This window comes from Phaseolus vulgaris, chromosome 1 (assembly GCF_000499845.2).
Source record: "Phaseolus vulgaris cultivar G19833 chromosome 1, P. vulgaris v2.0, whole genome shotgun sequence".
NCBI lineage: Eukaryota > Viridiplantae > Streptophyta > Magnoliopsida > Fabales > Fabaceae > Phaseolus > Phaseolus vulgaris.
This window is the reverse complement of record NC_023759.2, coordinates 44,240,338-44,258,868: the sequence shown is the minus strand read 5'-3', so window position 1 is coordinate 44,258,868 and position 18,531 is coordinate 44,240,338. Positions and strand designations below refer to the sequence as shown.

Genomic DNA, 18,531 nt, shown 5'->3' with positions numbered 1-18,531 from the left:
TACAAGCCTAAGATATAAAGTTCCATTGACATTATCATTAATTAAATCCTTTTTACAACTTTGGAACGTGATTTCCTATTATCTGAACTGGAATTTACCAGAAAAATATATTTTATCTGGTATACTTACAAGATAGATCTATATATTGAACTTCTACTTGAAGTAATTTATCATTGGTTAATTAAGGCAACTGATAAATAATATTACTGAAGAATGAGAAGAAGTATGTGATTTGATCTGGTTTGCGAAAGCATGGGAGTAGAATGAGTGCTTCACATATATAAAAATTTCTGTGCCTATATCTTCCATGTTAAACTATGTTTCTTAACTGTTAGTTATCTTATAAGCATATTTCAGTATCTATATGGGGCTCTCTTAGTTTAAGAGAAGTTTCTGTGCCTCTTATTTATAAGAATTTACGTACCAAAGAGTGTATATTCTATACAGAAGTGTAGAAGAGTAATTATTGAAACACCCGAACAACATAAAATATATTTATTTATTTATTATACAAAAACAAAACAAAACACGCTATTATTATTATACTTGATCCATCACACACGTTCACATCTTCTCTCTATGACGCTCCACACGAAGGGTCCCTTCTTCCTCCATCACGCCGCCTAAGGCCCTCTCCGCCGCTTTCATCGCATCCGCCACCGCTCCCGGGCGCGACTCTTCCATTTTTATCACCAACTTCTCTCCTCCGTGCCCCGTTCCATAGTCCTTATCCTGCACCCTCACCTCTTCAATTCTCCGCTTATTATCCTCCGCCGTTCCACTCACCTTTTCAAGGAAGCAGCAATAAATAAATAGTCAACAAATACATAGAACAAGTATTGGAAGTTGATGTTAACCTTTGTTTCGTCTCTCGTGCCCGTGAAGAAGCCCATAGCTCTTTTAGCAGCATCAGCAGCAGAGTCCTTCAGCTCCCCAAGCTTCCCAGTTGCACTGTCCTTCTCTTCCTTTGCCTTCTCAGCAGTATAATCCTTGTACTCTGCAGCTTTCTGCAATGTAGCATCTTTAGCCTCCTTTATCCTCTCCGCATAGTCCTTGCTTTCTTTTGCTTTCTGGCTCGCAAAGTCCGTGTACTCCCCAGCCTTCTGCATCCTTTCATCCTTCCTTTCCTTCGCCTTCTGAGTCGAATAATCTGCATATTCCCCCATCTTCGACCCACCTTGCTCCTTCGTTACCCTCTCTCTGTTGGAATCATTACCTTGCTCCTTCGTTACCCTCTCTCTGTTGGAATCATTACCACTTAGCGAGGCCTCAACTGTATGAGGCTTCCCAACCACGGCTTCCTTAGCGGCTCTGAACATCGACCCTATCACACCGGGTCTATTCTCGTCGTAGCGTTGCTCTTTGAATGTGGTGGTAGAGTGGGTGTGGTCCCTCATTCTGTTAACATCCTCCAAATCCTTTGCGGCGAGCTTCGCGGCTGCTTCGGCTCGTGCTTGCCTAAAGTTGGTCTCGGAGTGCAAGTCGAAGTTCTCGTCTCGCTCGTTTTGTCTGTTGATGTCGCCGATGTCTTTGGCAGCGAGTTTGGCTGCTGCCTCCGCTCTGTCTCCCTTGAATTCCTGTCCCGAAGCCATCGATCTTATGGGTTGATTGCACGATGTTGTTTGGAGTTTTAAACCTGGTTGTAACTTGAGTTTGAAAGAACTTCTTGTGGAAGCTGGTGATGAATGGACAATCACTGCGTGATGATATATATATGGTTTTGAAGCGCAAAACGATAAGGGGGGAGAGCGACACGTGGAGAGAAAAGAGGCATGGAAGTGTGACACGTAGCCTGTGATTTTACTCGGTGCTGACATGTTTCAAACCGTCTCCTACCTCCATATCTATCACAAGCATAATCTTACACGTGTCCAACAACGTGGCGTCTGCAGAGCTTGTCTTCATTCATGTTCATCATGGAGACTCTCTTGACCATCCATGCCATTTCCTACTCTCTTGTGCCCACTTGGTTTTCATTAATTCATTTTAAAATAATAAAGTACACATATAAAATTAATGATATCAAAGTATAACAATAATAATTAACTAAGGCTATTTCAGGTTAAGTCCCAAGGCTATGGGAGCCTAATTACTAATTTCTGTTTAAATAAGAAAAAAATTATTTAAAAAATTATTTTAAATATAAAAGTAATTAAGTATTATAATGACTAAAGTAAATATAAAATAAAAAATGTATTTATATTAAAATTAGTTTTCATTATTAATAAATAATTTTAATTTTATATTATTTTTAATTTTAATATTTAATTAGATAACAATTTAAAATTTATTTATTAATAATAAAAAAATAAATATTAATATTTTTGTAATCAGTAAAATAGTATATAATTTATTTAATATAGTAATTGTTTTTTTTAAATGAGTTTCGGTTTAATAATTTTTTCGAAATTAAATTTTAATTATAAAATACTTTTTCTTAAAATTTAAAATTATTATATAGATTTTGTTAAGTTAATATTATTATTCAAACATTTTTTAATTTAAAAATAATTTTATTATTATTATCATTTAAATTTGTTATATATATATATATATATATCAAGATGATTGATCGAATATCCATTAGACTTGGTCAACATAGTTTTAATAGATACAACAAATATCATTTAACATAGCATGATTAAGGTAAGACAATTTTTTCATGTATCATACCAGTTTGAACCTGCACCTTATCACCTTTCAAAATTTCTAAAATTACTATTTGTTATATGGATTTGAAAATCCAAAATTAAAAAATACTTAAAATTTAATTTCAAAAAAAGTAAATTCGAAATTCAACATGTTGGAAAAGAAATTCAAAACACAATATCTGAAAATGTATTATGGAAAAGAATTTTCAGAAAATCCAAATCTGAAAATCTATTATGAAAAAGGAATTCTGGAAGTATTCTTTTATCCACATCCTTCCATTTAAGGTCATTTTTATCATTTTGTAAGAACATTTCCATTATTTCACTAATAAATCAGGTGTAAGTTCAAATTGATATAGTGCAGAAAAAAATCATCTTAAAATAATCAAAGTATTTTTCAAGGTTAATTTGATAACCTACCCTAATTTAGGTAGAGTATCAAAGGCCCACCACGGTGTTATAAATGTGTCTACCAATCAAGGCAAAGTACACAACTTTCAACTGTCTTATACAAAGGTCTAACTTAGGCATTTCGGAGATATACAATCTTTATGACAAAAAACTGAAGATCTTGCAACATTACCGATTAGGATCAACAAAATGAGACTAGAGAGAGGAAACACCAAAACCCTCTGTAAAACATACATACAAAAAAATGTTTTAGCTTCAAAAGTGTACATGTGTAGTGGGGTGAGAACCATGTATAACATTAATCCATACCCATGTTATGATTGTTTGAAACCAGAATAAGGACTAATGGGGGAACATGGAATGGGAAGGGGAATATGTCTTAGTTTTATTGCAACGTGTACAAAATATTTTATTATGGTGGATCCCTCCTGGTTAGGGTCATCTTCGATATGATGTGCTTTATTTGGATGTTAGACTTAAGGTATCAAATCTTGCTCTCTTAAACAACACAGATTGAGTCTATATATTCTCATCTTTTCCTGTTCTGAAAACTGCCAGAATCACCTCATGGTGAAGGACACATAACTCACAGTTGTTAATTAAAGTTGCAATTTTAAAGGGCTGCTACAGGACAGCAGAATCGCCTTAAAAGCAAGAAGGTGCTTTCAGATAAGAAAGCATTCCGATGAAGCAAAAATAGCCGGGATAACATGATTGAATCTGTTCTACCAATTTAGTAAGTTCGCAACGATTGTTTGCTTTATATTCATCTATCAAACATATTGGTACCTTAGTAGGTTGGTTTTGATACAGAAATTTGTACTTTATGCAAATAAAGATATTATTTTTGCTTCTGACAATGGAAAAGAATGACAGTCTATTACATAGGATATGAATGAGAAAATAAAATGTTGATCGTGGTATTAAGAGAGTTGTGATTGATGATGGTGGTGGACTTTAAAGTTCAATCTTCTAAGCCACACAGAATGAAGGATCATGTGAAAGACATCGAATCTCTTGGGAGGAGAGTGCACCTCAAAGTGCCTCCTAACTTGCACCACTCTCCTCTGCATTCTTATATACTGTGTTGGAGAAATACTCAACAAAATATCCTTCAATTTGGGAATGTCCTCAACCGAAACCTCAACGGAAAAGGACTTCCAATTCAAAACATCACTGAAGGGAGGGACATAGTGATCTGAAATGAGAACTGGGACACACCCTGTGTAGATTGCCTCCACTACTCTGGGACTTGCTACCTCGTACCCACTAGGACAAAGGCAGAACCTGCTCTTCCTCAGCATCTCATAGTATGAGACACCCTTGGGGAGGTACCTGTGAACCTGCATGTCCTCCTGCTTGTTTTCCCAGTGTTCAAGAAGAATGGGCCTAATTGGGCCGTGAAGCCCACCAGCAAAGAAGGCCAAGAGTGGACGTTTAGAAGCAGACGGCCCACCAATCAAACCGTTTATGGAACCACTTTGGAGATTGATTTCCGGCAAAGAAACATCCTTGGAAGGCTTGAACCCCTCAGAAGTGTTGGCATTGCACAACACACGTATCGAATTATCTTGCAAATTAGGAACAGAACGTGAAGTCTCTGGCCCCTGAAAACCAATTTACAATTATTAATTATTTTCTGACAATTATTAAAATATAACAATAATAATAATAATAATGTTTAATTACCCAATCGTGGCAAGCAATATAGAAATGATCAGCTCCAAGGCTTCTGTTCCAATAGGGGTATCTTCCTGCGATGACATTGACGTAATCCGTGACAGTTTTTTTTATGGGGCCAAAGTCATGAGAGTCACGTACATACACGAATTGGACCAACATTGCCACACTAAAAGGTAAGAAAAACACATGTGCTTTCTCAGGATCTCTTGTTCTGAACTTCTCATTCATCTCAATACCATGGATGAAATTCCCCTCCATCGAGTATATGCTCTTGCAGGGTCCGTTATGAAAAACTGGAGCCTCCCCTTCCTCGTACACATACACTTTCAACTGTTTCTCCATTTCCAAGAAACTCCTGTCACATACAAAAATCAAATTACTTACTTATCTTAAACCAACAAAGCCCTTATGTTATTTGCTTCTTTTACCTGTGAAATGCTTTGGCATTCATGTACATTGGTCCAATAGGAACGTAGTCTGCATCTTGCGTTTGATTTCCGTTTCTTGCTTCTCTAATTGCAGCTCGAGCTTTTACTAGACCTGCTTCAGTTCTATCTAAGATGCTGAATTTTCTTTGCAGTTTTGGCCTCTCTGCTGCTACATAAGACTCATTCACGGAACTCAGGTTGCCCAAATTTTGGGGAACGGTTTCTTCATCCCTGTTCTGGTAAATAAAATGACGGGTCGTCACCACCTTTATTTAAAACTCACGAATGGACAACATTTTAATTTCAACCATACTACAATGCTCTACCTAACAAGTTGTCTCTTGTCTATTCCCCTGTCTTGAAAAGGAATTTCACAACTAGTTTCTTAAAGCCAAAACCTTTTTGTAATCATTACTACATGTGCAGTGCAGGGGTTGAATGTATAAGAAATTGAACTAATTTCCATCTAGAATGGATATGATCCAAAAACTAATTTAGAAGATAAACACAGTCAAATATTTGTCACTCCAATTTAGTTTCGTAACTTCTAGAAACAAATTGCACACTGTAAACCAACTAAAGTATCTGAAAAGTAAAAACCCAAAGGATGGATCATGGAGATACGTATTTCTTTTCGTATTTACGAAGTCACTATATTCAACAAGGGGAAAGGATAGTCATAAATTATAGGTCTGAAATCCTCAAACACGTAAATAACTCATTGGATCGCAACAATTACTATGTAACATCCAAGTTGATACATCAATTTGCATTATTTCAATTCCTTCCGTTCCGTTTCACCGAGAAAACCTGTCTCGAAAAGATGAAAAGATGAAAACAAAGCAAAAATATTTCTCTTTTTTTGTGATGAAGCAAATATATTATTATATTATAATAGCAGTGCGTAGACGTAAGGTTCAGTTAAATGTCAATTTTTAATTCCTCATGACGAGGAACGTTCCAAAATTATATTCATTCTACAATTTCAATCTGGAAAATTTTAAACAACAACCAAGTGCTATGTGAGCTCGATGTTTTCCTCTGCTATAACTTAAACTGAGCTATTGCATCTCCTTACTCTGTAAATTTTACTATAAAAATAATAGAATTAAAATAACTACACAGTCAAATTATATAATAATAAGATAAAATCTCTCTCTCCCCCTTCATTTGGGTATTATGCCTCAACAAATTTTTTCAAACTCCTATATCTTTTCTGCAAAAAGTTTAAGAAAAAGTTAAGGTATCTGGTCTGTAACATTCTCAATGGTTTTGATTACATTCTTTTCTTTCTATCTGTACATTCTTTCCTTCTTAAATATAAAAATCATCTGGCATTTTCACGAAAATTTCATCTTTGAAGCTTCCTTACTCCAGAGTACTACCTATTTTTCTACCGAACAAAACTTGGATAGATTACAAGTAACTTGGGAAAGAAAAGTTAAATACCCAGATATAAAGTACTAATAACTCGAGGAAGAAAACTTAAACACAGCATCAGATTCAAGTTTGATCTTAATTAATTCGTATAATCTTTTTATTCAAAACATTTATTGCACAGTTCGGTGTTGTGGCTCTGATTCTCATAGCAGAGTGTCTATCCTTAGCTTTATTATTTGGATTATCGCTGTGAAAATTGGATTCTTTATGAGGAAAGTAGAGTTGTAACCAAATTGGGTCCAATCCTACCCCTGTTGTAATGGCTTTTATATAAAGAAAAAGAAATGACAAACTTAAGAGTTGAATTATAATAATTAAAGAAGAAAAAGCTCTCACATGTTGTTGAGGTGTTTGTATGGCCTGAACAGAAAATGGAGGGGTAGAGGAGAGGTTGAAGTGAGTGTCATCAGAGATAACATTCTCTCCTGCGCGATTATCCACGGCAACCACCACCAACCCTTCTCTCTGCTTCACCTCAGAAGGGGTGGTCACAGCACCTGTACTACCAGTTGAGGAAGTAACAGAGCTGAATAATAACGCAGATGGCTTTGCAGTGAAAAGCCAACTAGAGGGGTTAGGACCGAAAACAGAAACAAGCCCTGCAACAAGCACAAGAGGCGCCATGAACAGAAAGAGCTTGATGGATGAAGATGCCCCTGGACCCCATGTAGCAGTACCCATTGGAGCTGTTTTTTAACCTTTTGCTACAGAATTCAGAAAGCCGGTGGTTTCTGTTGTCTACCTAGACGGTGGTTGCAGAACACATGATTGTGTTTTGTTTGTGAAGAAAGAAAGAAAGAAAGAGAGAAAGAGAGGGTTGAGATTAGAAGAGTTTTGGTTTTGGTGGCAGAGACTGAGAGTGAAGAATATGACATTGAAGTGTTGGTAATAAATGGGTGCGATCTCAGGCCAAGCGTCCTCACACTTTGCCCTCAAAATCTGAGTTTTTGCATGCAACATTTTGCATTTCCGCTTTTACCCCTCTTTTTATGCCTCTTACCAACAACTCACCGATCCACTTATTAATCACCTCTTTATTTTCTTCCCATTCTCCAACCCAGGTGTTTTAATCCACACGTGTCGTTTTGTTACTTCGATTCGCTTCAAACGTGTCGTTTGGATCAGAAATATATGAGTATAATATTAGACTATACGGACCTGATATCTTATTTCTAATTTAATACAATATATTATTATTCTTCCCTTATTTTAATTTAATACAAATAAAAATAATTAAGGAGTAAATTAAAGTTGTTCGTTTTAATTAGAGAGTCCAAAATAAAAAATAGGCTAAAAGTATGAATAAAAGTGAAAATATCAAAATTATAATTTAATCAATATTATAAAACGCATAATTTGTGATTAATAAACAGTGGAGCACACTAAAAACAGTGTAGCACACTAAAAACAGTGAATAAACCGTGTAGCAGACTAAAAACAGTGTATAACAGTTGTTTATTAATTTCATCTTCATATATATAGGATAGTATATGTTCGTATGTCAAAAATTAATACACAAATAACAAAATAAAGTATTATAGAAAGAAAAAAACAGTGTTTTTAGTTGAATAAACTCCGTCAGAAAAACTTCTTTAGTTGAATCACGCTTTTACACCATTATTAAAATTATTATTGTTAGGTTATTCACAATACTATTTAATTTCAATTTCATGACTCGTTTAAATTATATGCACGTGTTGAGTTATTTTTATTGTTTTCCTATTTTCTTAAAGGTATGTTTTCATTTCATTAAAATATGAAAATAATATTTTATCATAAATATGTGATATCTTTAGGAAAATGGAGGATTTGTTTTCTTTTAAAATAATGTTTGCATATAGATTTTATTACTTTTATGTAAAGTTTATTTTTTAATATTTTATAGCAGTTTTTCAAAATGTAATGTTTTGTAAATTAAACAGCTCCTAACTGGAAGTAATGATTGGCAAGAACAAAAGTCCAAAAAAATAAATATAATATGAATAGTAATAATTGAGAGTAAAAAAACAGAAGACTAAGAAGAAAAATAGGAGAAAAAGGTAATTTATTAGAAGTTCATAAGTCATAACTCTGATGCATGCCACCTCCCATTTATTTCATCAACGGGGGTTAGAGGTCAAGCCATGATGACACACTTTTACAATTTTACAATTTTTTTAACTTTAATATCATAGTTGAGAAATTCACCATCTTTATTTTGGTGAGTAGAAACCTTAGTCTAATTTGTGTTAAAAAAGGGAAAAAATGTACCAAGATGGTAACAGTGTCTTTTCCAAAGAGTCCAAGCACAATCAGACACAGTAGCTTGTCTTGTTTTAGAGGCTGTAAAATGACATTATTTTGTTACAACATAGGTGTTAATGGATGAGGTTTGCTATAAATATGCTTTGGATTTTTTCTAAATTTGGTGTTGTGCAAATTACAATCTCTCTTCAGAGTTTAAAAGAGAACAGAAACATGAGGTAATGACCTTTTAAGAAAAAGTTTTAAAATACATTGCTAAATGTAAACGTGCATTTATCTTTTACATCATACTATAATAAAACATCAATGAACCCTATTTTAATAGGCCGCACCACGACGATGTCGATTTCCAAATCATGTAATTTGAGTGGTCATAAAGAACTTCTACTTAAGGCACTACCACTCCCAAACCTTTTATTACATTCTCTACATGTACTAATCTAGTATTTTTATCGAATAATCATACACTTAATGCAATTGTTTTAATAGATAATACTGTTTATTTTTTAATACACACTTTAATTATTTATTTATATATTATATAACTAAATTAAATTATTATAATTATTCAACCTTTTTATTTATAATTATTATAAATTTATATCTCTCAATCATATTATATGTGTTTTTTTTTAATATCACATGTTCAATAAAAATAAGATATTTTATAATAAATAAGTTGGTGTGAAACTTTATAAGATGATTTAAATTTAAATTTCATTTTTAATTTGATATTAAAATTATTTTTAGAATCTATTTTATAAAAAATATGTTAATTTTATTGGATCATTCTCACTATTGGATTATTTATAAATATATAGTTTTGAGTTAATAAATTTTGATCTCATTCTATTAATCGATTTTATAAAATTAAAATAGACTTAAATTTTACTTAATACTATTTTTTTTCCTTAAACATATATTAAAAAATAAAGAAATTTCTTTATTTCATACACTTTTATACTCGTTGAATTGTAGTTTTTGGGATTACGCTAAATATTTTTTAAAAATATTTTTAAATTTAAATTAAATTTTCCTTTTTGAGATATGGTTTTTAAATAATTTAAGTATTAAAATTTGTCCAATTAAATCAATCTACCTAAAAGTTATGTAACCTGCTGTAACTTACGAACCAAAAAGCACCACAATCTTTCTAAAAAACGCATAAAATAAATTTAAAAGACAAAAATAGCGTGTTGTTCACTCAGTTCATTTATATTCCAATCCTTAACGCAAGGGCACCGAAATCTCTTAAAAAAACAAAAACTATTTTCTATTCTCACCATTTCTTAAACAAATGCTACGAATCTTATTGTTGACCCTTGTATTATTAAATATACAAAACAAAAGTAGATCTGAAACCAACAAATTGAAGAAAAAAAAAATATAGGTCCCAAAACTGAACAGCAACACGAAGCAACAGCCAGATAACCTAATATTTCTCACATGTTAACGTTAACAAGCATTGTTTGGCTAAGATTGTTCTTTAATGGTGTGATGTGGTGAACACTAAACATGCGTAATGTTTCTTGTGAAGAGGATAAGGAGAGGTGGATGAGGGTGAGGCATGCCCATTTCTCGTGTTCAATTCACAGGTTGAGGGAAAATTAAACGTAACACCATTCGTCATAACTTTTATTTTACTATATGATTTGGATTTTATTTTAATTCATAGTCATATAGTTTACAAATAACACTGTGGTAATGTAAGAAAATAAGGATTAGTCACAAAGAATATCAATTGCTTACTTTGATTATTCAATTCAACGCTATTATGACTCAGTTGAGTGGGATAAACAGTATAGAACAATTTTTTTAACAACAATAATTCAAAATACTCAAATTAATGAAATAATTAGAAAGTAATTAAGACTTTCTAAAATGTATATTTTTATTTTCTTAACGAAGGAGAAAAAAAATTCCAAATACAAAACTCTAGCAAAAAAGGATAAGAAATATTAGCTTAAAGATAGAACAAAAGAAAACCCGTAAATAAAACAAAATATCATTAAATCAACTCTGACCATGATTACAAAAAGTGATTGGTGGAAGTGGTTGAGTTTGTAGTGATCGAATATTAGAATATTAAGAACGTGCAAAATTTAAAACCATATTTTTACTTTTTTTTTACAATAGAAGTGTATTATGAAAATTAAAATATTAGGAAACCTGCAAAATATAGAACCACATTTTAATTTTATTTTTTGACAATAGAAATGTATTATGATTTATGAACATTAAAATTTCAGTAAACTTGCAAAATCTAAAACCATTTTTTTTCTAAAATATATTCTGAAAACTATTTTTCAGGAAAGATATTTTTGTCAAAAACAAAAAATCCAAAATTCCGTATTTTCCTTCACCCCTATTTTTTTAAAATGCCTATTTTCCCCTTTTTTGTTTTATAATTCATTCAAACTCCAAAATATTTATCATTGTCCTTAATGTGTGTCCTTATTTGCGAACTATTGCTTTCGATATTGAATTCAGTAAAGAATATATCTGGAAGTGAAAGTTTTGTAGGTATTTGAAATTAGTTAAATCTTTTTGGGTAATTTTTCGTTTTTTTTCAAAGGATTTGATCAGTTGTGGAGGTGACATTATTTTCAAGTTATATTTGGATTATGCAAACAAGAAGTCGCAATTGGGAACAATAACTTACGTTAAAGTGAGTTTAAGAATCATACGATTTTGACGCAAATAGTCTAATTTGTACTTATAATAAATTGTCCTCCAAATTGCACAAGAACATCATCCCACTAGAAAGACTATGCATTGTGTAATCTATAATTATAATTTTGACTTCCAAAGAATTTGTAAACTATTTTCACACTGGAGAATCTATAAATATAATTCTGAAATTTTGATTATGTAATTCATAATATATTTTTGGAGTGTGTGATATAGAATGAATTTTCAAATTACATAAAATGCATTTTAAAATTACACAATCTCAAAATATATTTCAAACTAATAATTTGAAAATAAATTACATGGAAAATTTAGAATTTTCACAGTAATGGAGGTGCATAAATAAAGAAATCATGTGGTGTAGGAAAAAGAAGTGGGAAAAATGTTGGTACACTTGTTCCTATTGATTGACAAACATTTATTTAAAGTTATTTATTTCTGCACAACATAATTACATAGTTTTCATGTGCACTCCCACGGGTGGTTAAAAGACCAAAATATTCTTAATCAAATATATATTTTTATCCTATTTTTTTCTTCATTTTCACTTATTATCCACTTGTCATTGTGCACCTTTTGCTGCTTCCTTTGCTTCAAGTGTTCCAAACCCATCGCTGGGACCCATTGTTTGTTGTTAAGAACCACCTTTGCCATATGTTATCCCATCACGCTAATGTTATCGTTGCAGAAGTTTGTTTTTGAAAAAAAAAACATTTACTGTTGTTTAATTTCATTTTGGATTGGTTCTTTAGGAAAGTCTCTAATTACACAATCCAAAATGTACTTTTCAAATATTTAATAAATTGTTTATTTCACAATTCATAAGACATTTTCATATCCATAAATGTATTTTGGATTGATTAAGAATGTATTTTTTCAAAACTTGAATACATTATGGAAAAGAATAAATTATGGATTACACAATCTGAAAGACATTTTGGATCTAGAAATGCATTTCAGATTGCACAATCCAGAATGTATTCAATTTTAGAAAAATACATTATGAATTTGAGCAATCCAAAATGAATTTTTATTTTGAAAAATATATGTATTAAAATTTCCTTCTAATTTAATTTATGAAATAATAAATTTGAATAATATATGATTTATTTAATATGCACATATATGACTAGGATAAGAGGTATTGTCTCTCGAGGTGTTGATAGATAGAGTTGATTTGCAGGAAAGATTGTGTACAAGTTGTTGATGCTAGCTAGTGATGATAATGTAATAGTTGCACCTATAAGAAGACTTGATACTAGGATGGATTTTTTGGAAGACATGTTGATACGTTTGTTAGTGGGAGGGTGAGGTAAGAAACAAAGACTGCACTTAATTGTGATATTTGGATTTGTGGAATTGTTTGTACTTACAAACACCCATATTTTTTTCTGTTAGGATTGAGGGAAAATGAAGTTGGTCTTGAAAGTTAAATAAACTTGGGACCCTTTATTGGCATATCGAGGTTGCGGTGCTTAACTCTAAGTTATTGTCATTGTGCAATAACAATTATAAGACCACTGATAAGTGGTTGATATTTGACTTTGTGGAGAGATGACACTAAGACACCAATAATTTTCACCTTCTTATTAGTGAGATGATGATCACTTTGAACAAAGCGTTGACATTGCTTTATATCCCTGGTGTGGGATAGTTTTGCACACACACCACGTTGGATTCAACTGCGACTACAACAATGTTGGTTGAGTTGTTAGGTGTGGACATGGGTAATGCCATGACAAAGATAAGGCATTGTCGGGGTGCATACGTGAGGTTGACTTGGCTTCGAGAGGTACGAGGAGTGTTGTGTTCACTAGAGATAGATTGTGCTATAAGGATTTTTTCGTTGTATCTTATTGGAAAACACAATTTTTGCTAATAAAAGTGTGATACCAATCAATGTGTTGTACTTGAGACTCTTAAATAATTTGTGGATGGTGATGGATATTCATGAAGACTTCCGCATTGATGCACATGTATAACTAACTAGAAGACGTCAACTTTGTCCAAACGAAATATTGAAGTGGTTATGTCACACTTTTATAAATAAATACATTATTAATTTGTAAAAATTACATTTGTTTTCATATCATTATGAAAATAATGTTTTTAAATTGTAACAAACATGTACATAAGAACACTTTTTCAAAATGTACTGGAGGAATTTGAATCTCATTTATAAAAGGTCTATTCGTGGGTAGGACAATATGTCATTGAATAACATATATCCACTGTTGGAGTCATGCACTAGATGGTTGACCCATGTTGGACGAAACAACAAAGTTAGTTTCCCTCCCTTCACCATCTTCACTTCATCACAAATTCAGAAAATGAATATCCACACTACACTTTAAACATCACCACCAAACACCACCAAGTGTGAAATACTCAAAGAAGTCACAACAACACATGAGCAAAACAAACAATCCCCTCTGCTGTCATTTAATACCACAAGAACAAACTTAGAATTTTAAATTTGCAGGGTGCAATTGGATGCAGAAAGCAATGACCTTAGAATTCTATACTTCCAACTCTCTTTCACAGACATCAAGTCCAAAACCATCAAGTCCAAAACCAAATTAGGGTAATTTTTCTCACTATATCCATCATTTGGGCTCGAGTAGTATCCCGATGAACTTCGTTTTTTATATAAGCACCTTGATGAACTGGGTAGACATCTAACATTGATGTTTGTTGGGATTAATGATGAAAATAAATATGTTAAAACATAAGTGTACCGGTATGGCCGAGAGGCCGACACCTTAGAAGACTTGGCCGAGTGGCCGACACCTTAGAAGACTTGGCCATGTGGCTTAGAGGCCGAGACCTTTGAAGACTTGGCCGAGAGACCGAGAGGCCAAGACCTTTGGAGACTTGACCAAGAGACCGAGACCTTAGAAGACTTAACTGAGACGGTCGAAGACCACAGGTATTTGGCCGACGGCTGACCCTCACCATGACAATTTGGCCGATGGCCGAGCCCCATTACAATTAACGCTCAAACCGGGATCAGTGAAGCTAATCCATCATCAAGAATTAGGTAATGCAACCCTAAGCGGTATCCACCTCGATAAACGGGCCCAACAAGGTAGGCCCATTAGAATAATATAAATAGCACGCATTCCAAGGAGTAAGGTATGTCATTATTACTGTTCACCTACCTGAGAGCTAACCACCCGCTTTACTGACTTGAGCGTCGGAGTGCCTTCGCAGGTACCCCCACCATTCGGTGTTCACCCGACGACCGAGTCCTGCGTGCCGAAGGATAAGCAGGAGGACGAGAAAAATCCCAGTTCATCACCCATTCACTTGCCCGACCGAAGGAGGAAGAAGAAGACTTCAATAGTTCTCTAGGTCCCATCTCCTTAGCAGGAACAATAAGTATTTTTGTTGAAAAAAGGATTGATTAATTTTACGAAAGTCATGTGAAAAAATTAACCTTTATTTAGATATAGTGAAATTATTATAAAATAACGAATAATATTATTTGAGTTATAAAAAAAATTGCCTTTATCTATTAAATTGGTACAAGAGACGAAGTGATTGAAAATGTTGTTGGTTGAGATAAAAGGTGTTTATCTCCCAAAAAATTTTAAATAATGCCAAATCAAACTATTATATTGCATCAAGTGTAACCTTCGAGGAAAAAAGGAGATGCTGTTCTCATACAATAAAAAAGTCATCTAACATTAAAAATTTATGTAGTTGGAGTAAATATTTCAATAGTCAAAACTCCGACAAAATACCAAGCTGAGTTGGTAAATACTTGACCGTGTTAGATCCCAGACAGCGAAGGTTATCAATAAACTCACAAAATACATCTTTGTTCAGATGAAACTGTGCAGTTCTAACCCCTAAATTTTTTACAGAAATATTTCTAAAAGGAGAATCTTTCTTCCACTTCCTCTTGCTGTTTTACTCATTTTCTCCTTAGATGATTGGTTCCACCAAATTCGTAGTAACATCTACAGAAAAATCTCTCATACAACTCTTACCTAACATTGCTATCCTATAACTAACAAAATTAGCAAAGACCACTGATATAAATCACGACCGGCTACAAGAACCAGCGTTTCACCAGCAGTCTTTACACGAGCACTGGCCACCGGAGAAACAATGAAATCCAGAAGAATCTCTCAGAAATATATCTTTTTTCGTGACAATTGATGCATATTTTAAAAATGTATGGCAGTCCCCACAAAGAAGGATGTTCTTTACAATTCGAACGGGCTTTCCAGGCTTGGTCATCAGTATCCCGTAAGTTGCTGCCAGTTTAGCACTGTGATGGAATAGAAAAATTTCCTTGTGATGCTCCTCTACTTCATGGAGAACAAAGCTTGTGTCAGGTTCATATCCAACTTTTAGGCACTCCAAGATCAGAATTTCCAAACCACTGTATATGTCTTTCTCCCGAGGATGTGATCTATCTCTCGGATAAAATGTATGTATTTTCTTCTCAGAAATGATCCAACTTTGAGCTGGGTGTTTGCGAATCCCCTTTTGTCTCATCTCGTCCCTGACCATTTCGGAGCGGTCCCATCTCCCAGAAGCAGAATACAGATTTGAAACAAGTATAAACGTTGAAGGATCTTTAGGTTCGAAGGAAAGAATATTCTGAGCAGCCCATCTTCCAATGATATTATTCTGATGCTGTTTGCAAGCGTCCAGCAAAGCGCGCCAAACAAGAGCAGAAGGCTGGAAAGGCATTTTATTGATAGTTTCTAATGCTTCTTGCAGAAAACCCCAGTGACCCAAAACACTGATGAAGGAAGCATAATGCAAGGATGTGGGCTCAACTTGATAAACAGTTCTCATCGAGTTAAACAAACTACGACAATCATCAACGAAATTTGAGTTAGTTTGCCTGTAAGCTGAAATTATCAAAACAAATGTAACTTGGTCAGGCTTTATGTTCTTCTCTTGCATTTCCACCCATACTTCCAATGCTCTGTTCCCCTGTCTGTGTATAAGATTTCCCGAGATTAAAGTATTCCATGTAACTATATCTGTATAAGCCATATCATGAAACAACTTCATCGCATCATCCACGTTCCCACACTTAAAATACATGCTAAGAAGTGCATTTCCGACTTGCAAATTAGATCCCAAGCCACATTTAACAACATGACCGTGAATTTGTTTACCCATATCATGATGGCCAACAGTTCCACAAATACCAAGCATCGAAGTCACCACAACTTCATCCATAATCACCTTTTCATTCGATCGACCAACGTGGAAAAGAGAAATGGCCTCCTCTGGCCGCCCGTTTCGAGCATAGCCACATATCATGGCTGTCCAAGACACAGAGCTAAACTGCTCCACCTCCCATCTCAGAAACATCTTCTCCGCATCCACCATGCTCCCACACCTCGTGTACATGTCAAGCAATGCCGCTTCAATACAGGCATTTGATCCAAACCCAAACTTCACGGTAAACCCATGAACCTGCTTGCTGACCCTGGGATCACCAAGCAGTCCACTAGCATTTACTCCACTAGTCAAACTAAAATCCGTCAACTCCAAACCCTCCTCCACCATTTTGACGAACAACTTCAGCGCCTCTAAGCCTTCCTCGTTTTGACAAAATCCAGACAAAACGGTGTTATAAGACACAGAATTCTTCTCGGGCATTTCATCAAACACCTTCAGAGCCAAATCCACCAACCCAAACTCCATATACACGGTCACCATCTGAGTCCAAGTTATAACATCCCTCACTTTCATCTCCTCAAACAACCACTCCACATCCTCAAGGGTTCCAAAGTTAGTATAAAACCCAGTGAGTCCATTCCCAACGTTCAAACTAGTTTCCAACCCTAATTTAACAGCGTGCGCGTGAACTTGCTGACCTTCCACAAAAGACGCACACGCAGACAGAAGTATCGACAAGGTGAAATCATCGACTTGAAACGCATCCGTCGTCTGCATGTCATGGAATAACTGAAACGCAGTGTCGTACATGGATTCCTGCACCGCAGCAGAGATAATAGTGTTCCACGAAGCAAGGTCCCTCTGGCGTGTTTGGTTGAAGAGTTTAAGCGCAACGTGGAAAGGGGCGTGTTTGGCGTAGAGAGAGACGAGGGCGTTTGCGACGAAGGTGGAATCGAAATGAGCCGTTTTGAGAGCGGCAGCGTGGACCTGGAGGCCCAACTGGAAGTGGAGGATTCTTGTGCAGGCAGTTAAAACGGCGACGTATGTGTACGAGTTGGGGATGAGGTGGGAGCGCGTCATTCGGAGGAAGAGCTTGAGCGCATGGCGCTCGTGGTGGGGCCGCTTGGATAGGGCGGAGATGAGGGTGGTGTATGAGACGGCGTTGGGTGAAGGGAGGGAGAGGAAGAGACGTAGCGCGTGAGGGAAGAGGCGGAGTTTGAGGTAAGCGGAGATGAGGGCGTTGAAAAGGCGTGTGTCGTGTTCGTGGAGTTTAAGCAGCGTGGCGTGAACGGTCTTGACGAGTTGGGTGTCGGCAGCGCGGGAGGAGACGTGGAGTGCGTGGACGAGGGAGTCGGAGTCCGGCGGTAGGTAGTGTGTGACATGGCGGAGGTTGCGGCGGAAAGAGAGGGAAAAAGGTTTGGAGGATGGTGGTTTGAGGGAAAGGGAAGAAGACTTGAAGGATTTGCAATGGAGGCTTGGGTGCCACCTATCCCCACCGGTAGCAATACCATATCTTGTGTTGCAACTGCAATTTCCACTCTCCATCCTTCGCGCGTAAACACACACCCTGTCATATATTTACGATTTCTCTCACCAGCAACCAACACCATCACTTCTAGGATCTACTCATTTTTTTTATATATATATAAAATATAAAAAAATATACATCTTTTATTTTACAATCAAGTGAATTAGAGTATAAAATAAATATTTATTTTGTTTTTTTGTCATCTTTTATTTATAGAATTTTTTATAAAAATAATATCACAAAAAAAATTAAATAATAACAAGCATATTATTTTTTATGTTCTTAATAATATCATAACAAG

At 34.8% G+C, this 18,531-nt stretch overlaps 3 protein-coding genes across 5 annotated transcripts; all 3 read right to left on the bottom strand.

The window, feature by feature from the left end:
- Positions 1-463: 463 nt before the first annotated feature.
- On the bottom strand, positions 464-1,700 carry LOC137814517 (late embryogenesis abundant protein ECP63-like). Of its 2 annotated transcripts, XM_068617302.1 has the most exons (3): positions 1,256-1,700; positions 858-1,216; positions 464-786 (listed from the first exon to the last, which is right to left on the bottom strand). In XM_068617302.1, exons 1-3 carry the CDS (start codon positions 1,590-1,592, stop codon positions 565-567), a joined length of 918 nt encoding a protein of 305 aa, XP_068473403.1. In that variant the 5' UTR covers positions 1,593-1,700; the 3' UTR covers positions 464-564. The 2 variants fall into 2 exon arrangements, with proteins under 2 accessions (XP_068473403.1, XP_068473402.1); XM_068617301.1 differs by having other exon boundaries at positions 858-1,700.
- Positions 1,701-3,794: 2,094 nt separating this feature from the next.
- Positions 3,795-7,622, bottom strand: LOC137814518 (probable glycosyltransferase At5g03795). Of its 2 annotated transcripts, none has more exons than XM_068617303.1 (4): positions 6,950-7,622; positions 5,174-5,409; positions 4,752-5,100; positions 3,795-4,669 (listed from the first exon to the last, which is right to left on the bottom strand). In XM_068617303.1, exons 1-4 carry the CDS (start codon positions 7,292-7,294, stop codon positions 3,986-3,988), a joined length of 1,614 nt encoding a protein of 537 aa, XP_068473404.1. In that variant the 5' UTR covers positions 7,295-7,622; the 3' UTR covers positions 3,795-3,985. The 2 variants fall into 2 exon arrangements, with proteins under 2 accessions (XP_068473404.1, XP_068473405.1); XM_068617304.1 differs by having other exon boundaries at positions 5,174-5,404; positions 6,950-7,571.
- Positions 7,623-15,208: 7,586 nt separating this feature from the next.
- LOC137814516 (pentatricopeptide repeat-containing protein At5g03800) lies at positions 15,209-18,314 on the bottom strand. The gene has a single exon (XM_068617299.1). The coding sequence runs from the start codon at positions 18,245-18,247 to the stop codon at positions 15,623-15,625; it is 2,625 nt and encodes an 874-aa protein (XP_068473400.1). The 5' UTR covers positions 18,248-18,314; the 3' UTR covers positions 15,209-15,622.
- Positions 18,315-18,531: the final 217 nt, after the last annotated feature.